General features: G+C 38.9%; 1 protein-coding gene across 1 annotated transcript in view; it reads right to left on the minus strand.

The window, feature by feature from the left end:
• Positions 1–23,449: 23,449 nt before the first annotated feature.
• Positions 23,450–27,988, minus strand: part of CDYL2 (chromodomain Y like 2) — a 59,785-nt gene continuing 55,246 nt past the window's right edge. The window contains exon 7 of the mRNA XM_040075560.2: positions 23,450–27,978. Within this exon, the coding sequence (XP_039931494.1) occupies positions 27,820–27,978 (159 nt within the window). The 3' untranslated portion in view covers positions 23,450–27,819. The remainder of the gene's footprint in view (positions 27,979–27,988) is intronic.

The raw sequence follows: 27,988 nt of genomic DNA on the forward strand, positions 1-27,988 counted from the left end.
GCCTTCCATGTGGATGTTCAGGGAGGGAATTTACCACCAAAACCAGCTGCAGACTTCTCTGTGTCATCCGATTCCTGTGAATTCATGTCAAAGACAGTGGGACTGGAAGACAGTGACTTGCCTGTATGGAACATATTACAAAATACGTGAGTCAGAGGAACTCATACACACCAGCATCCTCTGTCATATCACATAAAAAGCTGCCTAATACTTAAAACAATGTACCTGGTTTTCCATTTGCATAGACTTTTCTGAAATACAATTTACTTTTGCTTTGAATCTCCTTTAATGCATATATTGATATTGTTACAGAAACAAAGAGAGGCCTTTTATTTTTGTCTATTTGTGAGGAAGGTCCCCATGTCTGTTCAGTATCCCAACTCAATGGATATTAAAACAGATGCTGACAATATCACGTCATCACCAGTTCTCTGGAACTCACCACAATGTTGAGTGTTTCTTACAGTACTGCATTCTAGAGGGCATAAAATTTCCAGTGCAGGGAAGGGGCTGGATTCTGTGTGAAAATAAAACCAAGATTGAATTAAAATAACATAGCACTTATGACGGCAGAGGCTTCTCAGCATTCACTGCTGTAGCTGTTGTTGCCTCTTAGAGACAAGTGGATATTTCACACCTGGACAGTCTGTATCATCCTTCAAGGTTTTTATGTTTTTTCTTACTGCCAGTGGTTAGCACACATCGATACCTAGAACTGTTCTGAAAATACCCTTTCTTGTGCAAACTGTTCAATCAGGAGAGTAATTGCTGATTTAGGTACTTTAGGCGGGTTTTGGGATACAGGAGATTCTTTTGTGACAAAGCAGTTTCAGGAAAGTGCCATTCTCTGCTCTGAATCGTGGCTCCAGCACTGCTCACTTTGTACCTGTGCAGAGTACAGGTAGAATGTCACTAAATCCAAAAGGCTGCTTCCACAGGGACAGATCCATTGAGGTGGGATTATTTCTTACCTCCACCTCTACTTTGCATTGCCTCTTTGAATGTTTTCCATGGTCACAAAAGCAGCTGTGTAATTCCTACATCCACACTGCAACTGTTTCTGCCTTTATATCATTTCATCTACTTCAGAGGGTCCTGGGCCATAGAATGAAACTCATTTTTCTGAGCTACAGAGAGTTTGCTGACCCCAGAAACTTATCTTTGCCAGTGGTTTCTGTATTGCAGCAGAAGCTGTGTGAACATACCCTGGGAAATTCTCCCTGGAGGTGTTAATCCACCTTTGCTGGAGGACACAGTTCTGCTGGATATTGATGAGAAGGTAGAGATGGGTGCAGACTTCATCTGAAACTGGCAAAGATGTCTGTCTGTGGTTTCCAATAGTTTGTGGACAGGTGGCTGTCTTCCAGCCCTGCGACCTATTTCTGTCAAGTTAGAGACCTGTTCTACAACTTTTTCTTGTACCTTGTCGGATTTAGTTGAAACATTTGGGGCAGTGCTTACTAAGCATGTCTGAGGAGATGGTGGCGCTGGCATGGTGTTGAAGGATGCAGATTCCTTCTAGACATTTGTGTGTTTACAAGGTTTGTGATGTCAACCCTGTGTAGCAGATGTAGCCTGTGCTGGTTCACACCAACAAAAAATATAGCCCATAATCCGGGAGAAGCAGGAAAAGCATGAGGATACAGAGGCTCTCAGTGGTTTTCCTCCTTTGCACCACTTAGGTTAGACTCTTTCTTCTCTGCTGGTGTTTACTGTTGCTGTTCTTTGGGACAGTAATGTAGAGAGTTTTGGTATTAAAATATAAGGTCAGGACCAGCCAGGATATGAAAAGAGATAATGTTATATTCCAGCAATAATAAGTGTCTGGAAGAACTGAAGAAATTAAATGCTGTGCTACCTTATCATCTTGAACTGACGCTCACAGCCGTGATATAAAGGCTTCTGGGCAGGGTTATCCATTGGGAAATGTAAAATGCCAGCTCAGGAGTTAAGAGGCAATGCTGTGCAGGGGGTCTCACTTATGAGGCTTCAATGTGTTGTTTGCCCCAGGATCTAAACCAGCTTGTGGTGGGAGAGCTGAGGTTGGGCTGGAGTTCTGTGCTTTGGGGGGGCACAGATCGATGTCGGTAACAAATGTTGGTAACAAAGGAAGACCTGACTCCTGGCTGTGACTTCCACCTGCCAGCAGCAGGTCAGGGAGGGGTTTCTTGCAGTGGGGGGTGGGACCGGTTCGTTCTGTAGAACGGCAGCACAAGGCACTGCTGGCAGGGGCCTGCGCCCGGGGGTGATGATGCTGATTTCAACCACTGAACTGTTCGTTATCTCTTCACAGCCACTCTGAGTCAGACTGGCATCCTTGTTTCTCTCAGTGCCTCCGTGTGCTGGTCGGGAGCCCTGTGCTTGCTTTGAAGAACTCGGGAGTGGAGGAGGAAATGCGCACTCACACACGTAAGCATGCACACACGCACAAGGAAATTAGGAGGAGTCAGCAAAACAAGAAAGAGTCAGCAGCCAAAAGTCATAGCAGTGAGGAAAGAGTAGCATCTTGAGGAAGTCTTATTAGGGGTCCTTTTTGAGTTAAATATATGTTTTAGTGATGAACACAGTGAAAGGTTCATTAATCTTACAACAAAGAAATGGAAAAGGGGAGGATTCTAGATACTGCGCTTTTTTTGACCAACCAAGCAATGTTTGGATGAAATAGACCTTTATCGTTTTGACAATAAAGTAGTGCTTAAAGCCATATTTGGTTTAGTACTCTTCACTGCAGTGTTAAAACTCACCTAACTTCTGCCCTGAGGAGCTTACAATTAGACTAGGCAAAGGAATAAGGGAGTTTGTGAAATGATGAGGATTTACTGTCATTTTTCAAACACATAGAATAAATCAATAATTTTCCAGACTGTCTATGGTAGTGATTTTTGAGGGAGAGAGTGTTGTTTAAAGGGGCTACTTCCATCAGGGCCAAAGAGTATGTTGTTCCAGGGCAGTATATTTGTGAAGTGCCTCAACTGCCTTTTGTATCTAGCCTTTGTTATTGTCAGTGAGCTCCAGCAGACTGACCCTCAGGGATCTGTTCTGCCCTTGTCCTCTGGATGTTATTGATCCTGCTGCAGTGCCACTTGTACTTGCTCTTTTGAGGTATTGTTTGACTGGCTGAGTAATGCATTTCTGGCTTAATACTAATATTTTGGCACTTAAAACATTTTAGCTAGCCAGCTTTCAAGGAAGGAGAATGAGCTGATGTTTTGGGAATGGAATACTGGGAGTTAAGCTGTTCTGGAAAGACATCTCAGCAGGAAAGATTGATGTTTGTGATGGAATGAGAAGAGCTTCAACTCCAGGTATGGAGGGAGGGAAGGGACTGTCTTGCACTGTGAGTGACCCTCACTGCATGACAGACCTCACACAATGCTTTATTTGTTCCTTTAGATCACCTCAGCTGTACCTCAGCTGTGTGAGAGTTGACAGGAATGGGCTGTATGGAGGACTCACCTCCACCTGCCATTTCAGTGTGGAAGGGATCAGACCTCTTCTTGGTTCACATCAGTATTACGTGCAAACTGGTGTTTTTGCCACGGGTCGCAAGCATGATTGCTCAGGCCTTACCTTCTGCAAGAAAAGCTCATGTTGGAGTGTTCTGTGCAGGTCAGTTTAGTGAATGGGTTAAGTTTGTCATTGCAAGATTTACCCAGCATGCATTAAAACACATTAGTTGTGTGAAAAAAGACCAACACCACTTGGTGAGAGTTATTTATGCAGTGGGCAGGAGAAACTGAAGAGTTCAGAAAGTTTTGGTCTGAGCTTGTTACCATTGTGTTGCAGAAATGCACTTGCCATAGCTAAGGTGTAATTATCTTTTAGCTCAATATTAGAAGGCTTTTGAATTACCTTCCCTAAAACACACAACAGTTCATCCTTTTTTTCCTCCAAATTAGACACTCTACATCAAAAAAATGCACTTACATGCAGAATACCCGTGCAATGTGTATGTTTTTTGTTTTTTGTTGTTTTTTTTTTTTTCTTTTAACCAAGCAAACACTTGAACACAGACATAAAATTAAATGCAGGACAAATGCTGTAGTTATTATATGCATAAGCTATAAGTATAATTTTGAATATGACAGCATTATCTGTTGTACTCCAAAGCAGAGAAACTACATCTTTTCAACTCTGACAGAAGCAACAGTAAAAGTTAAAACATCATTTCTCAGGTTCTATAAAACAAACTGACTGATGTGCTGTCTGCTGAAATACACATTGCTTCAAAATTGATGCTGCTGTTAGTTTTTATGTGTCTAAACTTTTAGCAATTTGTCTTCCTCAAAGACAGAAAAAAAAGAGATGGAGGGAAGAGATTCCTAGCATCTACCCATAATGCAGGATCCATTTTATTCTGTATTTCAAGTATTTCTTGATCAAACCCATGCCATTCTCTGTACTGCTTCTCAAGGAGGAAAAATAGTGTTTAGCCTTAAAGGCAAGAATCAAACAGCTTGCCCTAGAGGGCCCTAAAGTAGTAGAAAGGGTGAACAGTTGTAATTATTCATTCTGGTGTTTCAGGTTTGAAAAATGTAAAGTAAACCAATCTGAATAGTCTTTCGAAATGGAGAACAGTAAAATATTTTCTTGTCATGAAAAGGATAGATCTTGATCCTAAAGGAGAGGAAGACCTAGGATAATTTATACCTGTCTTGCAGTATACTTAGTTTACTCTTTTCTGGCCCATTCTGTGTTTTATCTGCTAAAGAGGGAACATTATATTTCTCATTAAGTGAAATAAATTAAACTTCCTTCTCCCATTTGCGTACTGAAGATAAAGCCGTGGCTTTCTGGTTAGTATAATTCAGGATACATGAAGCTGACAACTGAGGAAGGCTTTCCTACTTTTCCCCTTCTCCTGTTTTTTCTCCTGTTAAAAAAAAAAAAAAAAAAAAAAAAAAAAAAAAAAAAAAAAAAAAAATCATTATTTGTCTATTTAGCATCCTGTGATGCCTGAAGGGGTCAGTTAAGTGCTGTTTGCATGAGGGAGAGGATGAGTGGATTGGAGGGGGGAGGGCAGGGGATGTATTTGCCATCTTTCTTCAGCATTTTTAATAGCATTAAGAGGCAGATCTGCTAATCTACTTTGTTTTGGCTGAAGTGGTTTTGGTACTGGTTAGAGAAGACAGCTGGGAGCTGCTCTGAAGGAGCAGAAACCTCTGCAGCTGATGGTGATGAACATCTGGGGATAAACCTTTCCCACCAATACAGTCTTCACAAGGTGGGTGTTTGTCCACACCCCAAATTCTTCTCTGCAGGGCTGAAGGAAAAATCTGGTGAAAGAAATGGCTGCCTGCAAACCCCTTGGGTACTTATTTGGTGTGGAAATCTCTCCATGTTAATGTCCCATTCTCTCTTATCCTTTCCTGTACAGTGTATTAATTTATTGGAATTCAGAACCCAAGGAAGTATTGCTATGATATTTCTCAGGAAAATACACTTGAACATACTGTCAGTTAAAGGATTGGCAGAGATCCTTCTTCGTGGTTGCAACAAGATGTTGAGAATGTATTGTTCTTTATTATCTTTTTTCCCCATTATTTGGATGACGTTTCTTCAGGAATTAATAACCTCTTCTTCCTTCTCTTCTCATCTCTCGATCAAGGCCGCTGAGGATCTGTAGTAAGGTAAAGTAGAAAGAGCTGATGGCAGAAAGTTTTGTTTTATGGTATTGCCCTTAAGCCTTAACAAGGCATTTATTAAGAACCCATGGCATTGTTTTAACAGAAAAAATTGAAATTATAACAAAGTGTGAACTCTTTATTTCTGCCCCCCAAGTCTTGGAGGAAACCTGGCTATGAGTGAGTGTTGGGTCTCACTTCAGTGAAATTATAATTTGCCTCTGCTCTGGAGCAGCAATTATTGGACAGCTCTCAGCTGTCCCCATCAGTACTGGGACAATTCCATGTGTGTCTGCAGAGCAAACCTATTCTGTTTTTAAAGATTGGGAGCAATGTTCTTAAACAACAGTAAATGAAAAACCTGTATGTGGCGTCTCCTGTGGGTTTATAGTGTGTACTTCTTAAACTTTGAGTTCTTAATTATGTCAGAAGATGAACCAGCAGCCAGTCTGTTATGAACATTCTTATTAAGAGAATAAGATAAGTAATTAATATGAACTCCTATCATTGCAGGTATTCAGTACACACAATATAAAACACAGTTAAGGCAGGTTAAAAAAAATAGAAAGATTTTCTTAGATCATCTTCACCATTCTCTTTGTTGTCATATTTTTATTCTTGATTTTCATGTTTTGAAAACACTGTGGAATGTTGACAGCACAGAGCTGGGAAATTAAAACTTGGATAACTGATTATCTAGTACAGCAGAAACTGATATATTAAAATTATGGAACCAAATATCTTTTACTAAAGCAGGGTCTTTGTGCAGATCATAGCAGCTGAAGTTGATTATTTAGCCTTTCAGAGAGCTGGTTTATAATTTATGATGGGAGATTAGAAGCGTTATTGAAATGTGTTACTATCAGCTGCATGTTTTGAAATTAGTGACACTATTTCATCTAGATGTTCTGTTTTTTTATAAGGTTCAGTGCCTTCTGTAGTGAAGTACTCACCAGAGGACCTACAAAATGAAAGCATCCTAAATTAGATGTTTGTATCATGACCAAGGGACAAAATATTTCAGTAGATGTATGAAATGAGCAAGATTCTCCATGGATGTAAATTATGACAGCTCCATACATTCTACTAGATCATGGTATATAATTTAGAACTTGGGGATCTTGTTCTGAAGAATTTTCCTTACAATATTTGATGCCATGAATATTTATGTCTATCTTTCTTGCAGCAATGAAAATCTAAATGATTTGAAAATATTACATTAAAAATTACAAGCAGAAAATGTTTTATTTGAGAAGTATGAGAGAGGAAATAGCTGGTACAAGTACTGCCTTTGAGCTTCATGCTTCATTCAGGCTGTGAAAATGACAAAAGTCTTCCCTGGGATAGTGTGTCGCTTTTAAAACTGAGAAACCAAGTTTCTCAGTTTTGATGTGATCTCATCTTCCTGCTGTGTTCACTGACACCTGTAAAAGGATATTGAGTGTTGGTGTGCTTGGATAGATTAATGTTGTTTCTGGCAGATGATACAAACTAGTTAAAATCTGGTATTGTTTCCTGCAGATCAATAAGAAACAAGAAATGGGCTTAGATTTTTTTAAACATGATATTCTTTGACTTTAACTTTCCTTGTATAAAAATACTATGACAAAGTACTGTGGTTACCAAATCAACCAGCTTCTGCAGTGCCATTCTCAGGTACCCCACCTCTCAAATTCTGAATTAAAACATAATAAGTGAAATGTGTACAGTGAAGTGCAGTTGTGATCTTGGAAATGCTGTGAACTGTTCAGTCTCCCCAGTAGGTCTCTGAGTATTGGTGCTTCCCAGTAGATCTGATGAAGTGCAGCTGACTGGAACAAGAGGCTTTGGGCTCGTTCTAAGCACTGCTGAAGACCATGGGACTGGAATGCAGGAAGCTTTAGGGCACATCAGAAAGGGAAAGTAAAAATCTTATATTACATGAGGACTATGGAGGCTGAAAAAAAAATCAGTTTAATTTTATCTGTGGTTGTAAGCTTTGCTACAGTAATCCTTGCACATGAATGCATGAATTCACAGCTGTTTTTTAACATAATAAGCTGTGCACATAGTTTTCTGTCCCACATTGTGCTTCTTCCTCTCCTTTTCAGCAGTAGTGGAAACTGTTCTTGCAGATGCTGATAATACCCATATACAAAGACTGGAGTAAGGAAGCTGGGGTTTCCAGTAATAAACACATGGTTCTGTAGGAGTGCATGTGTTTTCTGAAGTAAAACTCAAAAGAGAGAAAAGTAGAGCTCAAAAGGAGAGATAGATTTTTTGGAGGCTTTAGTGTTACCTCATGGTTAATTTCTTTCTCTAACAGCAAGAATTCATCTGTACTTCTTGCTCTGCATGGAGCAGAGTGAATGCGATAGTAAAATAGGTTCTGGTATAGTGATGTTGAGGAAGATCTGTGATGCAAAATACTATGCAGCCTCCTTTGTCATTCTCAGAAAATAAGGGAGTTTCAGTATATGCATGCCCCCATTAAAAAACTGAAGGTTTGATTGCTGCTTTTTTTATGTGTCAGCCGAGTTCAGTGATGAGTGGTATCCCTTCTGTAAATGTTTTATGCAAAATGGTGAAAGCACATTGTCAAATTTGCTGGAAAGCCTGTCATTTCAAGAGTGAAATTTGTGAATGAACTCCTTGTACATTAAAATGGACAGCAACTTAGTTCTTTGTTTTCTTCTGATATTTTCAGTTGACCTATGTACAAATTCACACTCAACCCTATAGAAAAATAGATTAATTCCTTCAGAGGCTTTCATGCATGTTTGTTCTTGGATTATCATTTTATTTCAAAACAGTCAGAGAGATGTGTGTACCACTCCCAATTTACATGTAATAAACTATAACAAGGGAAACTAATGACAGTTTATACTAATTCTGGTGGCCTAAATTGTGACACCTAGGACTCAAGTTACCTGTGTGCAACCTCCTTGTGGACTGTTCAGCCCGTAATCAGGGAACAGCTTCCAGTGCAGCTGGTGAGTGTTCAGAAACATTGTATACAGTCAGAAGCTCTGAAATTGTGGGCCAAGTTTGATTCAAAAGATTTTCCAATGATTAGAAGGTAAATCAAAGATGAGCATGAAATCCCATTCTACTCTGCAATATGCAGCTGTTCTACCATGAGAACTTGCTTCTTTTTGCTTGCCTTTCTCTGAAATGGGAGTGCCCTCCCATTTCAAATGTTCTCATGAACTTTGACAATAACATGGGAGCTTTTTCCTCTGAAACCAAGCTGCACATGTTTCTGTCCTGAGCACCAGGGAGCGTGGAGAAGAATATCATGGAATTACACAATCTAGGGCCATGTGGTGCTACATAATGTATGGGATGTTTCTCCAAATACTAGTTCTGCTGGCACCTTGCATAGCACCTCCCAAGTTCTCTCCTTTCCCTTCCCACTGAAAAGTCTTATCCTGCCAAATGTGGTTTAGTTCTCTTTCCTATTTATCTGCTCTTCTCCTCCATCTTGACAGACGACTGGCATGGGTGTGTAAAGTCTGGCAAAGGCATTGTGAGCTGAAAGGAGAGCTGCCGTGCTGGGCTTTCCCTTGCTGGGGCTGCCAGGCCGGAGGGTTCCTGTAGCTCAGCTGTGGCTTACTGAGCTGCTGCTGTGCAATTCCCAGGCAGGGGATTGTGCAGGAGGCTTTATAAGGCTACAGGTGTAATGATGTGTTTACTTAAAGAATAAAGCAAATAATCAGGTTGAGTATCATTCTTAAAGGCACTCACAGACACTTTTTGTAACCTCTCACTACTTTTTGCAATGAAACCTCTTTAATAGACAGGCTTGTTCTGGGAGATCCTACCTTGTACCTGGAACAAGATCATTTAACTGCTTCAGTAAAGGTGCTCTTAGCTTAGAATGTGCAAGACAAGTTTGATTTTTGTTCCAAATGTGAAAATTCAGTTTTCCCAACCTACTAGGTGTGGTTATGCGTTTTACACAGTCTCATATGTAAAATGTGCTACTGTGTTGACCCTGCATTTGTGTATAAAATAAGACAGTTTCGTTTAACCTTTGACTATATTTATATCCCTCTACTTTCTTCAGTGCATAAAAATAAAGAGGCATCCTAGAATTTTAGTGTTTAACAGCAAATTCTCTACTGATTTAGAGTTTTCACTGCGGGTTATGACTGTAGAAAAAAATGCAGTGTATCTGTGGCCATTGCTTTGCGTTGCATTGCATTGATTGAGGAGCTGAATTGAAGCCTTAATCAGTGACACAGAAGAGTGAATTTTTCTATACAAATATTCTTTGGCAATTATTGTTCACAGAGGTAACAATAGAAAATAATTGTATTATAACAGAAGTTAAAATTTCGAATGTACTGAGGATATTGTGGGACTTGAGACTTTCTGCAGTTGTCCACAGAGCATCCCAGAGGCATGTTTAAGGTGCATTAAGCAATTATTATTTAATGTTTATTTTAAAACACCTATGAGAGATACAGCACAATAGAAGAGAACATTGGCCATGATCTGTGGTTTCATTTGCAGTATATTCAATGGAGAGTCTGTAATTTGTGTTACCTTTTTCTAGTACAAATTGCCTTTGCTTGTGCTAAATGTGCAAGTATCTGCAGTTGAGTATCTGCAGTCATTATGTTTTAATTGGTGGACATTTTTATTTGTGTGTTTAAGTCAGGAGTTGCAAACTAAAACTCAGAGATTCATGTGCTCAGTTTTGAGGACATGTATCTCCAATTTGGTGGGATGAGTACCTGAGCATTTTAAAGATAACAGAGAGAAGACAAATGATTGGAAGTTGTTGAAATATGTTAGTGGAAGGGTAGAAAAGTTGAAGACTGTGAATAACTTCACTTTCTTTCCCCTGAGTGAATTCTGTACTTTGTAATGAAAGACCAAGTGTGTGTTGGGATGAATGAGTAATTCAGGGAACTGTCATATCTCTCTCCCACTCAGCAGCTTGTGGAATCCACACTCAGGGGCAGTCAGCAGTGATCTTGGCTGCAGGGCAGGACGTGGGAAATTCCCAGCTCATCTGGCACACACACAGTTAAAAATGTTTACTTATTGCTTCAAAGGCATCACAGTGAACTCTCACACTGGGGTTCCAGTAGACATCATAAAAAGTTACTGTTTGTGAATGTGCAGAAGGAAAAAGGCTCAGGAAATAAAACACCACTCTTGCAAGTGATTCTCAGTATGGTATTTGGTTGATGCACTCATTTTTTCAGGCATGTTCTGCTCAAGTGTAACTTCCTTCATAGGTCATACCAAAGCCTGTGCAACTCTTCAGTTCAAAAGTTAAAACAGCTTGATGCAGCAAGGAAGTAAAGTTTTGAGATCTAGAAAGACAGACTGGATGGAGTAAGCAACCAGCCTTCCCTGGGTGTGATGTGTTTTAAAGAGTTCTTGGTAATGAGTGCTATGGCTAAATTTAGACTTGCACAGTAAGCCTGCTTTACAAACTAATTTCTTTTCAGCAGATTTTTTTTTTTTCCTCTTAAAGAAGATTTTTTATGAGTTTAGATTTTAAGAAAGATTGCAAAATCTTTCTTTTCCTCTCTTACTCCATGCCTCTTATCCACATTCAGACCAAATAATAATTTCTGAATGTTTTTAATATTCATCAGGTTCACAAGCCAAGCCACATTTCTGATCTTTTTGGACATTTTGTTCCCCCAAACCTCACCCCATTTCACTCTTCCTCCTTATCCCTGCTTTCATTGCTCCTTCCCCAGGATGGCCTCTGTCCATCTTGGATACATTTCTTCTAAACTGGGAACGGCTATTACCTTTCTGGAAAAGAAGAACTGTTGAGAACTTAGAATTTCCTCAGCTATGTAAAAATGCAAGCCATGGGCTAGAATGCCTCCAGTGATGTAACTGATGACATTTGAGTTTCTGAAATTTCCTGACAGGGACAGGGAAATGGGAATTTGGTGTGCCAGTAATAAAATAAAATGTTTTAGGAAATTTCAGCTTTATGGCATGGTTTCCCTCCACTCCTTTCTAATTTTAGAGATAAATCCAGTATTGCTGAAAAATACCAAAGACCAAAAAGAAACTTATTCTTTATGATTCATCCTGAAAAATTGTATCATATTTATAATTCATAATCCCTGAAAGTAAGAATTGCACTCAGTGTTCATAAAATCAGAATTAATAAGAAGGAATTATGTAGCTTTGCATATCTCAAATGAGCACATAGCTCATAGGGTAGCATTTTCAGTGTACATGTGTATATACACTGAAAAAAACAAAAAAAGAAATTTATTCATTAACATGAACAATATTTCATGAAGAGAAGTTTGATTAATTTAATATTAATATTTTCTAATTTCCTGCTCTTCTGAGAATCACTTTTAAGCAGGATATTGATTCTGTTTACAAAAAAGAACCAGTTTATTAATATAAAATTGGAGTTGAGCCCAGATGGAAATATGTACTCCCTTTCAGCTCTCTGCCTTGTATTGGAGCTAAATGCTGAGGTTCACCCATCCACGAGTAGTGTCTGTATTTATAGTAAAGAACTTTTGGGACTTCATTTTATTTTTAATATTTTTTTCTTTGTATCCTTGATAGATTTCCTGTAGAGAGTAACTGCCTGCTGTCTGCTGAGGGGCTGATCCAGCACAAGTTAAATGCCTGGGATCTCAGTAGCGGTTTCAAGACTCTCATCCTGACCTGTGGAAATGAACCTGGGCTGTATCACTGATTTCAGTGCTTACAGAGTTATGCCCTTTCCAAAAGACATTTGTAGACACCATTCATGTAATATGTTTAATTTATTTTCAAATATACTTGTTCAGTGACTAATTTCTTAGTCACTTTATTTTGCATTTGCTTAACTGTGGAGCTGGAAATTTGAGTTTATCTCATGGATGGATGAATGGTTAATCTGTGTGATGTTTATTCTTTCAGAGGAACTTCAGTGTCTCAGAAAGGGAGATTTAACTCAAGTGTGGAGTGGCGTTCATGTATAGAACAAAAATATGTCTCCATTCCCCTCTGATATCTGAGCTTATGGTTTTGCTGTCCCTCTCTTGATTTAAACAGCTGATCACAGTTTTGGAGTTACAATTTGTGATAATTTGGATACAAGGGAAAACAGCACAAGAAAGATGTGGATCTGTTAGAGGGGTCCAAAGGAGGGCATGAAGACGCTCAGAGGGCTGGAGCGCATCTGCCATGGAGACAGGCTGAGAGCTGGGGCTGATCATCCTGGAGAAGGCTCCAGAGAGACCTCATTTGTCTCTTCTGCCTTCCAGTGCCTTAAAGGGGGCTTATAAAAAAGCTTTTTGTGGGCAGATAGTGACAGGACAAGGGACAATGGTTTTAAACTGAAAGGGAAGGTTTAGACTATATGATAGGAAGAAATTCTTTACTCATACATTCTTTACTGTGCCTGCACTGGCAGGGGTTTCCCAGAGAAGCTGTGGCTGTCCCATCCCTGGAAATGTTGGATGGGGCTTGGAGCAACCAGGTGTAGTGGAAGGTGTCTCTGCCCATGGCAGGGGCTTGGACTGAGGTGAACTTTAAGGACTGTTCTAACCAAAATCATTCAATGGCTCTGTGAAACTGTTGATGGACTAGGATTCTTTGATGGTCTGGTTTAGGGGATTTCAGTGAAAAGTGCCTAAATATTTTGCAGACAGATCCCTAAAGCAATTCACATGTCACACTACATGTGTGGAGCACCTCATGCTGGAGCAGAGGATTGAACCTGGGTTTCATAGAGCTAAACCCACCACCTTGACCTACTTATTTGTTTTCTCTCCGTAAACTGGCTGATTCATTTGAATTTATTTGAACTTCATTTGAAGTATTAACAGATTCACTGGAATTATTTGAATGCACTGATTTATTCAGAAATATGACCATGAGAAAAGTAAATAGCAGATTGCAACAATTGTACGTTGCAAAGAAAGGGAGAGCAAATTCTATTTGCTGTGATGAGTCTGAGTTAAGCTGTATTGGCTGGAGTTTAATTTGGGGAAAATATCAAATATGATGATAGAGCATCTGATATTTTTCTGGGAAATAACTGGTCATATAGGAAAACCTCTTAGTCTTCCACCCTCACAAATAATTTAAATTCCATCATTCCTTGGGGGTTTAAAATTACTTCCAGTATGTTTAAAAGGGCCTGTTGACTAAAGATGAGTAAGCAACCCTTCTCTTGAGATAAAATAGACTCTTTGGCTGGCAGCCCCTAATTCATTTGTCTTGCTATCAGTCACAGTATCTTTATGTTTTTTGAATCAAATCCTCATAGCAGTGAACCCAAAAATCAATTGTGATACCCACTAACAATGTGCTTGCCCATTAATGTTGTTGTGCACTCTGAGAATGCCCAGTTTTTGGTATTATTAAATTTCTGTGGTTATTTTAACAATTGTTGCTTCAGACTTCAAAATCAGTCAGTGCATTACTCTGTCCCTCATGTTCAGACTAGTCCCTACTTCCCTTCAGATCACTAAAAGCCCTCTTACCCAAAGCCTTTCACTGTGTGGGCTGATAACAAATCCATTGAGTCCTGATTTTGAGAGAAACATTTTATTTCCCTTAATGACCTTTATATAAAAATGTACTCAACCATCCTCTTTTCTTGAAGTAAAGCCCCGTTTTCAACCTCTTCTTTCTTTGTGCTTTACCCTGTTGGTTTCCAGGCCCTGTATTCCTAAAGATGTTTCATGGTTCTCTGGAGTTGTAACGATTTGTATCACCTGCTAACCCGTGCTATTCCCTACTTGTCTTTTGTCTCATTGTGTCTTGATCTCCAGCTTCAAACCCCATTTCTACATTTCATACAAACCTGCTGTGTCTGTTCCTCTTCTGTATTGATCTTAAAGACCTCCCTCCAATGTGATGATTGTAATAAATGAGACTGTGCAAAGGCTAGGTAAAGGCTGATGAGCAAAGCTGGCAGATCTCCCATCTGTGGGCTTGATCCATTCAAGTTGGTGAAAAATCTCTTATTGATTTTAGTGCAGCAAGGTCAATATCAAATTTCCATGTATCTGTATTTATAACTATTTCTGATGGTGAATTTTCCTCCTCCTTGGACAGGAACTATCTTTGCCGATGTTACCACAGCATCTTGGCAACAGAGACAAATCTGGGTTTAGGATGTCATCTCTATTGTAATAGAATCATAAAATCATTTAGGTTGGAAAAGACCTTTAAGACCCTTGAGTCTGACCATAACACCAAAGATAACATTGCCAGGTCCACCACAGAAGTGTGTCCCTTAATACCACGTCTGCCAGCATCAAAGACTGGGAAAGAAAAGGGGAAAATTTGGGTGTTACTGATCACCTTGCTGCCACATTGGAACCAGTGAGTTTGTCCACTGTCTGTTCAGTTTCATAATTGTTAATTCTGCAGATCAGTGAGAGAGAGCAAACACAGCATTGGGATTTATGGGTCAGGACACTTGTCTGGGAGGGTGGGAATGAAGTTCCTATTGTGCTTCAGGAAACCAAACTGCTCTACAAGGAAAGCTCTAAAGGGATTGCTGTGACTGTGTACAAATGGGGTTGAGCAAAAAAAGATGCAGGTTTGAGCAGCAGTAGATGCACTATGATCTTAATTTCTTGGCTGGTGCTGCTCAGTTTCCTTCATGACTCAGTTACATGGTGAAATCAGCTTTCTGAATCCACAGAACAGAAATGCCTTTTATGACAAGGGAAGGTTCTTTCTTGGTAATCTGTTCACTAAGTAGAACATTAACCCGCTGAATATCTTACTCCCTTAATATAAATGTCATCTTTCTTAGTGTTCAAAGCACAGGGAAAATTGGGAGGTCTTGCATAATAGAAATGAGAACATTTTAGAGCATTAGTTGACTTACAGGGTGAGACTCTCACCCCAAGCATGTGGGTTCAGAATTTTGTACTTGCTTGGTTATAATTCTTTTTATATCAGTTGAAGAGGATCTATATTTCTAGTTGTAAGATTTGAATCTCTAAAAAATGAACCATTCTTGTCAAATGAACAAGACCTTCCTCCTGTTTTAAAAAGGTAGCTATTTTCATATAACCTGTGGTCAGCTACTTTAATTTAAAGAAAAAAAAAAACAAACAACCAGACCAATGATTTAGTGTTTTTGTAGATTGTCTGCTAGTAATACAAAGGCAAAAACAATCCAAATCTCTACAAATCCAGTATCTCAGCCTACCTCTCACCTTTTTTGAAAGGTGGTAGGAAAGTTTGTGATCAAGAAAGAATATTTTTAAACATCTGACTGTCTGAAAGGTACGTTACTGAGCACATGCTCACTGGTCATGCTGGAGTCAGGCAGTGCTCACAAAAGCAGGCACTTTGGTATTTTAAAAGGGATTATTGGCACAGTTCTAGGTGAACAAAGGCTTTGCCAAAACACTGAAAGCTTTCCAGGGCAGACTCAAAAGAGAGGTTCTCAAAGCAGCTCTGTGGATTTGGTGCCTAATTTTTATTGATGTAGATTTTGAAAAAATCACATAAGGAGATGCCTGGTCTTTGACTTGGAAGGAGCCCCATTGCTGCCATCATGTCATTTCCATGGATTATGTTAAAAACAAGGGCAGCTCTGGCCTTGGGAATTCAGAGGGGTTCAGTGGCGCAGAGATATACTCTGTTAGTTTGCAAATCATAAAATAATTTAAGTTGGAAGGGCCTGCCAAGCTTTAATGTCACATAACAGTAAAATGAAAATTTTCACAATTACTATGTATATCTATAAACTATTTGTCATCATAGTAATTATATGAATGACACTTAGATTTGATTTAAGAACAAACAGGACCTTTTCTGGAACAGGGGCCCATGTTCGTGGCAGCCTGTTGTTAGTTAGTCTAAAAGACACTAATGGCTATTAACGGAGAAATACCAAGATTTGTAAAGAATGTAAAGATTCTGCAAGGAATTTTGGGACCTACTAGACTCTCAGCTAGTCAGCTGCATTTATACCACAGTTTGAGAACTACTGTCATCACAAGAGAAGTTGCTAGAAAATCAAAATACCTCTGTACTTTGTGTTACTGTTTTTTATCTTCTAGAGATAATATCTAAAATATAAACACTTGTCTCTGCAGTATTTTTTAATTTAATTTCTGATATGGTGGCAATTTTGTGCATTTCCGCTTTACCTTTATGCATTTTTTCCACCAAGCCTTTATCTTCATTGACACATTTTTAAGTTCTAAATATTTGCATTTTCTAGTGGTTGAAATTCATCCTCACTGTGCCAAGTTCCTTTTGCCTACTTCACATTTTGCTTAACCAGGAAGAATTACACTTATCTCCCCATCCCTTGCTGCAGCAGAACATTTTGGTACCTTCTCCACCAAGTTTACTTTTGGATTGAATGCCTCACACTTAGACACGTCCTGTGGGGACAAGTTCCTGCTGTGTCCCTTGTGGTGAGGCCAGTGAGTATTATCCTTCCTCACAGGCTCTTCCTTGTTTTCCTGGTGGTTTTTCATCATGACCCTGCAGAAGAGCTGCTGGCCTCACTGCTACTGCGTGCTTATTTGTTCCTGTATGTGTGAAGAATATTTTCTTTTCATTTCTGTAGCTTCTGTGAGAGAAACTTAGAGTGTGCTTTTAAGTAAAAGGTTCTCCTCTGTTGCTCTGAGAGCATAAGTTTCACAGCTTGCCTGTGCCCTGGCCACTGTACAGTGGACATTGGAATCCTTTCTGTTTTCAAATGGATTTGCACAGTGCATGAAAACTGAATGTGGTGCAGAATGGTTCTGGCACTCTTTTTTAGTAATTACATATCATTATACTGCTATTTAAATGCAACCTGCCTAAACGTTTTATTAGTACTTTACTTCTTAATTACCAACTATTGCTGAAAACAGTCCCCATACTGAGACTTATTCCACTTAAGCTTCCATGCTAATGAAATGTAGCTCCGCTTTGGAAGGAATATATGATATTCTGTGGAATGTTTTTTCTTGGTTGGTTCTTGAAAGTGAGCCACTTATTTAGTGCTGAGTATCTGAAATTATTTAAAACAGTATCTGCTAATGCTTTCTGCATAAAAATTGATAATTATATAAATAAAATTCTCAACAATTATTCACATTATCTAGCTGAAGAGGCTTCATACAACAAGCCACCAAGCTATAAAGTGTTTGGAGTTTTTTGGTGCTAAATCAACAATTGTTTTAGCCTTGTAGTGTCATTACATGTGTCATTTCCTTCACTCTCTGATTCTCCTGGTGTGTTCCATAGATTCCAAGCAGTGTAGAATGGAACGACCTGGAGATGTTGTCATTTCCCAGGGAGATGCACAAAGAAAACCAAAAAGGTGTTTGTTTGGGTTTGGGAGAAAATTTAAAGAATTTCCTATTTGTAAATGGATTTCTTTAAAAGATAGTTTTTAGTGGTGGAGTGCTGGGTATATAAAATAGTGCTCTAGAGAGTTCTGGAGCTCTGCAGGATTTCTGGGAATTAGTGTTGTTATAATGATGGAAGATTACTTAGAGCCTTCTGCATACAAGAAAGATGTGTCTTAATTTCCTTCCATAAACTGCAAGCTTAATACTGCACACTGACAACCTTTGCATTTCTCTTTCTTTTGAAATCTCAGATGAAGGAATTTAGCAACATGCATGGGAAATTTCCTAAACTGAGCTTCTGCAGGACTTGGTTCTCTTCTCACACTTGTGTAGGTCAACTGCAACCCATGGCAGAATCCTTCACAGTGAGTGACATTGGTTTCTCATAAAATTATTCTTTGGTCACAATTCTGCATTTCCAGTCTGTAAGATGATGGAGGGGAATGTGGTGTTTGAAGAGAAAATCTCCTTCCTGCTGTTGTGTTCTTCTGTGGGACATTCCCATCTTTCAGGTGTCCTAGACTCTGGTCAACCATTTGAGCTCACAGCTCAGATTTATCTCCTTTGGCTCAGATGTGTCTGTGTAATCTGCAGCCCCTGCAGTTGTTAACATCTGGCAGAAGGAGCTGAAAAATGGGGAAAAAAAATCTTTCTGACCACTCCAGCAGGGTTTGCCAGGCCTTGTCTCTTAATGCCATAGGTGATGGTTTTGTCTGAACTTTGACTTAGACTTTAGGAGGGCCTTTAGATGGGAGAACAAACTTTCATAGATCTTTGCAGGGTTGCTTACTGTATTTCCACCCTGGACATGCTAGGTGTCTATACAAACTAATTCTTTGCCATTTCACAGGCTTAATCAGGGCAGGACAAAGTAACAGTAACTGGATTATACTGGCTGTGAATCACATTCCTGGAGGAGATGGCTCAGGCCATGGAGGTCAGTGGGGCCAGATGTTTAAAAAATCTGCTTTAGGTAGGCATTTGTAGGCTCAAGCAGCGTGGGGACAGCAGAGCTGGCTGTCCTTGGCCTTAACTGGAAACTGGATCTGTTCCATAATGGGGGCAAGCTGTAAATTTACAGCTGGTCTATAATTACCCTTAACACTCTGAAGGTAATAACTGGAGTCTTTTCTCTCCCTTCCTTTCTCCTCCTCCCCAGATGTCCAATGTAGTTATTTACACCTGTGAAGAGTAAGAAAGTAGGTATAAAATGCTGCCATTCAGGTTTGGCAGTATTTAACAACCTTGTAAATGAGTGTTCAAATCTTCAGATGGATGACTGAGTACTCTTTCATATGTATTTCTTTTAATCCTCACTTTTGTATGCTCTTTTTCCATCCTGAATAGAGTACCTAGAGCAATCATGCTTCAGTGGGGAATTTTTTACAAGGGATAAATTTAAAAAAACTCCTGATTTTATCAACCACTCCACAAGAGCACTGTGAAGCAAAGCAGTGTGCAGAGATACTCCTTTGGGAATAGGACAGATGAGTTCAACCATATTTTCTTTAGGAAAATGTTCTCCTTTTTATATCTGTGCAAGTATCAAATATTCTCAATTCTAATGCCCTTGTGAAACCCTTCAGCACTCAGTCTTGCCAGGGCTATCACTGGGATTTTGGTCAGAGTAAGGATTTTAGGGCTCACTGATACATGTTCATTAACCTCTTTCTCTTCAGTTTGCTGTTACCTATTTTCTTAAGTGTTTGTCCTATTTTAAAATTTGAGAAATTCTCTAACAGTTGGAAGAAAATTGAGATAGTTGCCCGTATTAGTGGTTAAAAAAATCCAGTAATTTTTTGCATTTGTATGGTGTGCTTTCATTCAGCTAGTAAGCAGAATGTTCTCTGAGTGAGGGTTAAATGCATTCTTGACACTTGATTCCCTCCCCTGCCTGCTGACTCACCATTTCATTGGCACATAGCCATGGTACAGTTGTGGAGTGTGTTTACCAAGTGCTTGAATCACAAATGGAGAGCTGTTGGATTTTCTCATACTTGAAATGGTTGGGAAAAGTTTTAGCCTTTCAAATCAGCCACATTGCAGACTGTTCCTTTAAAGCTCACTTTTTAATCTTTGAATATATTTTCAGATGAAAAGCATTTATTTAAAAAGCATCATTTAGAAGGAGACAGTGTCTTTGTGTTCTAACTAGTTACAGCCATGTATGGAAGATGAATCCTACCAGGTCTAATGTGCTTTGGGATATTCCTTTGCAGCTGGCATCACATTAGCATCCAGGAAAATAAGTCTGCTTTATCCTGCTACACGTAAATACATGAAAAATAAAATGTGCTGTTTTTCTGGTCTGATGAAGGCAGGTGCTGGGGGTGGGGTGGGTGTTATCAGCTCCATGTCTGGGGTTTTTGTCAGATGCCTTGGCCATGGGCATAAGGAGCTTGTGGATTGCTTTGTAGTTAATAAATTACATGGCTTCAGACCTCATTCTGGGAGCAGCCCTATGCAAAGGAGTGATAAAAGGTCATTACATGAAAACTCAGGGCTGGACCACTGATCTCAGTAAGGCTTGCTCTCAGAAATAAAGGGAAACTCTGGAGCCCACAGTCCAACCAGAGGAATGCTGCTCCCAGCCTTCAAAGCTGTGCTCATCTGACCTTTGGAGCAGGAGCATCCCTCAGCAGTGCAGCCATCGGGAGTTTGGAGTTGTTGCTCATTTTGAGTCTGATGGGCAAAAGGTAGACTTGAAGGGAATTGTTTCTCAGAGTCTGAGCCCCTGACAAGCTTGCTGCAGCTGCATATAAAATAACAAGCGAGAGGCTAAAATAATGTAGATCTTGGATAATTAGACATGGGAAGAGTTTTATGTGAATTCTTGTATTAATTTAGTGGAAGTGAATACCCCAGAGCCTGGTGGGTAACCAGGCATCTGGAAGGACAGCACTAGGAAATTGCTGATCTTTTTGGAGTAATAGATAGTCTAGTACTTATTTACAGACACATCAGAAACACATTTCTGGATGACTGTGAATAACTGATTTCTAGATGATAGTAATTAACTCAGTTCTAACAAGTCGAGATTGCTGCTTAGTGTTTAAATATTATTTCATTTTAGAAATGCCATTGTTAGATGAAGCTTTTTAATTTCATCTTAGGAAGCAACAGCAGTTCAACAGCCCTTGTTTCAAACATGACTCCTGGTTGCAAAGTGCATTTTCTCTTTTCTCTTTAGAGTTATCACCAATATATTTCTGTCTATGACCAATGTATAAAATCAGTTTCACAGATGTGTTACACAGTCATCCAGAATTCAAGCTGATAAATGTGACTGAAGAGTTGAGGAAGGTTAAAACAGCAGGGCGTGACTTTTCTACTAACAGGAGTCAGCAATAACATTGAAAATGTTGAAATCTATAAATTTCATAGATGCTTCTGTTAAATTTTGAAGTAATGAAACCCTTCCTCCAAAGCTAATTATGTGTTTCTCATCACAGCACTTCATCTTTTGAAGAGATGGCTACAAGATATTCCTGTACTATTACTGTGAAGGAGTTTGCTGTGGTATCCATCAGCCACTGGGGTTTCTTTAGAAACAAGTGAAGTCAGGGTAGGACCTCCGCTGATGCTGGTGGCTCTTGACTTGGATCCATGGGGTTTGTTCAAGTGACACCAGTGTCATGAAGTGATAAGGAAAGGTATACAGTCCAACACAGAATTTTTAAAGTTACTAAATACAAAACGTTTCATTTTCTCAAAATGAAAATTGCCTTCTTTCTCCCATAGTACTCTTAACTGTTCCAGATGAAAATTACTGAGTCACACCACATGGACTTAATTGGAATTCAACAAAGTTTTTAACAGTTCTATTTTTATTATATATCTATAATGAGCAAATTTGTAAAACCAAGGAAATATTATAAATTAAAGTGAAGTGCTGCTAACAAAGTTTAAATGGTTTGAATTCTAGAGGGGGTTGTTAGTCTGGCTTTCTTAGTAATCTGAAACTCTCCATGCTATGACTGGAGATTGGTTTTGAGGTTAAGTCAGAGTCGTGAAGAGATGGAGTATGTTTGCTTAAATTTTACTTCTGAGGGGGTTTCATGGCAAATAAGACACCCAAGGAGAGGTGAATTACTGAAGTTAATATGTCCAGAATCAAACCTGACTTTTTCCTTTGCAACCAAACTGTCCCTTAGTCCAACTTCTGACAATTGTTTTGCCTTCAACTCCCCCAGTGTTTAAAATTGTCTTTCTGGTTTTTTTTCACATACTTTCATTTGCTTTCAGAACCTCTCCTTGTTCTTGCCATATGCAATATTGTTTCTGTTATTCAAAATGAGAAGTGGCACTTCTTAGTGTATGCAGGGCTTTGACCTGTTTTTATACCTTAATTGGGATTAATATCTTCCTGTTCTTTTATACATGCAATTATTTCTTTGTATCTACATAACAGGTTCCCCTTCCATGTAATTTGTCTATTAATTTGCTGCAACAAGGACTGACATTTGAAAAAGCTGGAAACTCCTCAAAATATTTGGATGAAGTTTTTAATTTTAAAGAATCTTTGCTTTCTTTCAAAGATGAGTTATTTAAAATGAAACTGACATGTTGACAATTTGTGTCAAAACTAAATCACTCGTATCAATAAAACTGTTAGACAGGAAAGGTGTCACATCCTCTTCATCATGTGCACATTGCTCACAGTCCACTGGATGCTGCAGTAAGTTAATTCCTGACAAGAGTCACCATAATAAATAACTGGATTTGTTGATAGTGAAGCAAGACTAAATTACTCAATACAGATAGCTGACCATGCTTTTTACTAACAGTGTTGATCAGTTTAAAGCCAACCAATATAATTGTTTCCTTTGAGTGAAGTATAGATCTTTTTTTCAGACCTTGTTGTATAGTTGGGTTGGCTAACCCTGGCTCTCTATAAAAATATCCTCCCTTTTCTGCCTCAGGCAGAAGTAATTTACAGTTACTCTTCTAATCACAGGAGATACATGATTGGAAATAGCATTTGTGGATGCTATGGGCAAAGGATCCTCTGGTACACAAGAGCCCCTGGCAAGAATATATTCTAGAGCCATGTGGGGGGCCCACAGGCTGATCCACCTTCTCCTGCACCAGGCTGGGGCTGGGCTCAGTCTTGGCCCTCCCGGCAAACACCACTTCAAAATCAAATTCCCTCATGTGGAGCCAAAATCCTGCCTGGAACAGCTGGTTCTGGGCAGGAACGCTTTAGGTGATGTGCACATATCAAAGACAGGAGGTGATAATGGTGTCCTGGAAGCGCTTTTGTCAGACAGTTCTTGGTGCTTTTCTTGGACTTGATCAAGAAATGGTAATTGAAATGGATCATGATTGATTTCAGAGAGTTCTTAATGCAATGTCTCTTAGTGGCTTGGGTTTTGCCATTTGAAAAAAAAAAAAATTCTTTTGAAAAGCCCACTGTGTGCCTGGTCTCTTTGGGAAAGAAGAAACCCATGAATAGTATTATTACGTATAATGGCTACCACTTATCACATTCATTCTGATTATGTAAAACTGAAAACCACTGCATTGAAATGAAGTTTAAATGTTTTTATTCAAAGCAGCTTCTCACAATGTATAAATACTGCATATTAACACACATGAAAAATACAACTTCTAAGGCACCCAGAAATGTGTCCATACACTAGTTACAGGACCATCAACAAATAAACTGTGTACAATTTGATCTAGACAGTCAATATTTGATATATCAGAAGATACAAGTCCCTCAGTACTGTACCAGTTTCAGAAAATATTTACAACACTGTGATATAGGGGTGCCTGTACCCTTATAATATTATAATATGTACTCATCATTACAAATATTAGAAACTGTTTTAGTCTGTTCCATGGCATTCTGACAAAATAACTTAAGGGCCTAATTTGCAAAGTTCTACAATTAATTATTTGTGCAAGTTCTGAAAATAAATTTACATTGACATAACTTGTGAATTTTTGGTTCTTTGCTTCATCTCAGAGGTTTGGTAATAAGCCTTACCAATAGACATGCCATCCCAGCTGAACATCACTCCTTTCCCAATAGCTCAGTGGATACATCTTTCCCCCTTACACCTGACATGGATGAGGACGCAGTGCTTGAAGCAGAAAGAGACTGATCTTCGGTACAAATGTCGAACTAGTTCACTGGCAAAGGAACTAATGCTTTGTTAGAATAATGCAATTCTTTGGTCCTTTGTTTTTTATGGAAGGCATAACATTTTTATTCACTAAAAATCGGAATCCTGTCTGTGAGCAAGCAAGCTAGTGAATGACTTTCAGTGTATTATTTAAAATAGCAGTAAAGAGATTTAATATGGCTTAAAACATACGGTTAATTGGGCAGACACAGATAACACATCGAGGATAGCAAGTACCCAAATGTACTATGATAAGATTGTCTATAAGTCTCTTATGTAAACTTCTTTAGTGTCTCCTAAAGAGTGCTGGCTTTAGCCAGATTTGACTTTTATAGACCCAGCCACACAAAGCCTGAGATTAAACTACCATGGTTGGGAGCACAAATGCACAGTTTATATATAACAAAGCCGATGCTGACGAGTCTACCTATGTTGTTCTAAAGAAACAACCCGTATTACCCTTTTCACAAGAAAAACTTAAGGCCCTGTACTCTGATTTGCTAACTTTCTTACAGCAATTATTTGGGGAAGTCCTTAGTGCTGCATAAGCAATTATGCAGCTTTAAAGATTTCTTGTACCTAATGGTAAGGCTTATTCACAAATGCAATACATTTATAAATTATATTTAAAACTGTAAAGGCTGGCAAAATAATTAAAAAACCCAAAACCAAAAAGAAAACAAACCCCAACCAAAATTGTCTGTTCATCCCTAACATTAGAAGAGCATTTCATTCTAATGAAAAACTATTGGCACGAAACCATTATATTACAGATTAAAAGAACAGTTCATAGTAGTGAAAAAGATTGCCTAAAACGCATACCCTAACCTACCACAGAAATATAAAAGTTTATATTTTGAAAATATATACTGTATTAAAGTTTGTAAGCTTATTTATTTTAACAGAAATTACTGAAATAGTAAACTAAGCAACACTTATCTACAGCAAAAATATACATGCAGGACAACACAAAATAAATCGCTTACCTTTAATATCTACAAATGCAAAACTGTAGATTTTTAAAGATTGTACAAAACAATTTACACAAGAATAAAATAACATACTTAAACAACAAATTGCATTTTTAATCTTAAATACTGTGAATATTAGTAAAGGTACCCAGACTAATATGTACAGTACATCTAATATCCGAATACCTAGTAAGGATAGAAACACAAGAGAAAATTCAGGTTCTGATATTTAAATACTGGAAAAGAAGCTTTCAACATTGTTATTACTCTTTCTTGAAGGGAAAATAGATTCCATGAAAACTAGATTGTAACTGTATAGATATGAATAATTAAAAATGTTAACTATGGTTAGCGCTTGCTTTAATGGAAAAATAATTATAGAAAATGTATTTCAACCATTCATTTGTCATAAAAAATGCTAAGATACAGATATCTGAAAATTCATATGAAATGGTGCAGTTTAAAAGATCCAACAACATAAGATTCTTCTCTGTTTGCAAATCTCATTCAGAACGCATTCCTTCACATTGCTGAGCAAACTTCCTATATTTATCTACAAAACCTAAGCATAGTATGGAAATAAACTTCCTAATATCTTATTAACACATGATTAGGAGTTATGGCTCTCTGGACAGGAATAAAGGAAATAAAAGAAACCGAGGAATCATGGTACTTTCCGTTGCCTTTTTTTTTTCCTTTTTTTGAAGGTGTATGCTGGAGGCCTGGTTGTGCAAAGTCGTGTGTGTGTGTGTGTGTGTGTGTGTGTGTGGTTTTCACTTGGGTGATCCCTCTTTTTCCAGGTGACTTCGTGTGCACCCGCCCCGCCAGGAGCCCGGGGCCTCGATCCAACGCGCCCCGCGGCGCTGCTGGCAGGTTGTGGACAAAAGCAAGGGTCGGTGTAAAACAAGCGGTGCATCCATCACTTCAGATAGTTATTGGAAGAGTTCTCTTTTGGTCATTTTGAAATAAGCTAATGGTTTCAATAAGTTTCTTTAAAAGAACATTTTAAACAGGCTAATTAGAAGCCAGATTCGGTATTTTTAATGAAGAATTTCCATGAGAACGTCTGCATTTAGGGTAATGATTTCCTTAAAATTCAGTGGTACAATTAGGACATAAAAACAGCACTTCTAATTATTTGTGGAAAAAGAAAAGTTACGTTAATATGTCGAAGGCTGCTGTTTACTGTAATCACCTGTTCGTTAACTTTACAAAGGCTTTGTTGAAACTCTATGGAAATGCTAAGAGGGAGAAAGCTGAGCAGCCTCATTTGCAGAGGTTTAAATCATAACCACTGAGCTCAAGGATGGAGAGCAAGTGCACAAATTACAACGCAAACAAACGTGCAAAGCTTCTGCTTCAAGAGGTTTCAATTTGGGCGCACTAAAATGGCAGGTGAAGTCTCAGAGCATGCTCCTGTCCTTCCCATATGAACTGCCCATAGCAGGAAAGAACTGACAGAGATCCAGTGTTCAGAAGTCAGTCAGTGTCACTGAACACGACTAGGATCACATCTGAAAAGAGCAGATTGGATTTTCCTTGTTTATCGGGGACTGCTTTTATGGATAGCCATAAGTTCTTTAAACAGGTGGTGGGGTGGCCAGGTGGAGAGCTGGGAAAAACAAAAAAACCTCTGCCTCCACGAGTTCAATGCCTAGCACCTTGTATAAACGGCTGGCCCACACCCAAAGGCCTCCAGAGCAGGAATTATCTCACACCTGAGGAATCAGGCAACTAGACTAAGGCTCATAAGGATTTGCTTTTAGACTTCAGACCAAAAGGGGTGTTTAAACCTGAAAAACAGTACGATGCCACGGAACGGCACCACTCACCCTGTTATTGATACCGGCTAACAGGAATATAGTAAACTTAAATAAAGCATCTGGTTGGCAAGCCCTTCAGTGCTCCTCAAGAAGGCAGAAAGTGAAGAGAGACTTAAGGGGGACTCACTGTGTCAGAACCCACTTTTGTTCTCTTAACCCTGGCAAATGAATTTGTTTTCATACATTTTTTGTACAATTTTACACATAGAGGAGCATGCATGTGGCTGTTTCATTTACTGCCCACAACATTCTGTGGGTTTTCTATATATTCTTTATTTTTCTATTTCTTTATTTTTCTATTCAGTTTGCTGCTAAAAATGTGTTTGCATTCTCATGTGATGCCTTTAATTCAGTCAAAGGGAAATATGAAAATAAGATCTGTGATCATTAAACAGCTGAATATGAACACAAAATAAATAAGTTAAATAAATTTAACAAAGAAAAAAAATTCTAGTAGTTTTTGTAAACTAACTTTACATATTATACATATAAATTATCAGATTTTTCCATTAAACTGTTAGAACTTAGAAAAAAAAATTAACATATTTCTAACGTATGGTTTTTGGGTCTACAAAAGGTTGTGCTGACCCGGATTTTAGACTGAGCCCTCTGTGTCAGCCCAGATGTGCTGCAACAGCAAGAGTAAATTAAGGACAGCCAAAATAAACCCTTACAGCTGGGTGAGACTTGCTGGGCCTCAGTGGTGCTTCTCAGCACGTGGAATGTAGAGTTGGATGTGGATGAGCAATGTGAAAGATGCAGCCTCTGCACAGGTTACGCGCACTGAACGCCTGCCCACGCCTTGGTTACACAAAATCAAACCGGCTACAAGCAGCTGTGTGTCCCACACAGCCACGGGCATTGGGATCACTGTCACAAATTCCTCGCTGATGCATTGCCTCTGCTTCTCAAACATGGTCGTGTCTGACTCTGGTCACAACTGGAGCAATTTCTTTTTAAGTTAGGCCAAGATATCAGACTTCATAAATTTTGTCTTGCAAGTAGCTGAATAATGAATCCAGTCCTTTGGAAGAACTCCACAGCTGTTTTAACATCTGACACTCTTTCTCGTTCACGTCTTCAAGTCCGGATTTCAGGAAGCTCCGCACGAGACATTTGGACTCTTCCAATACCTAAAGCCAA

This window comes from Hirundo rustica, chromosome 11 (assembly GCF_015227805.2).
Source record: "Hirundo rustica isolate bHirRus1 chromosome 11, bHirRus1.pri.v3, whole genome shotgun sequence".
NCBI lineage: Eukaryota > Metazoa > Chordata > Aves > Passeriformes > Hirundinidae > Hirundo > Hirundo rustica.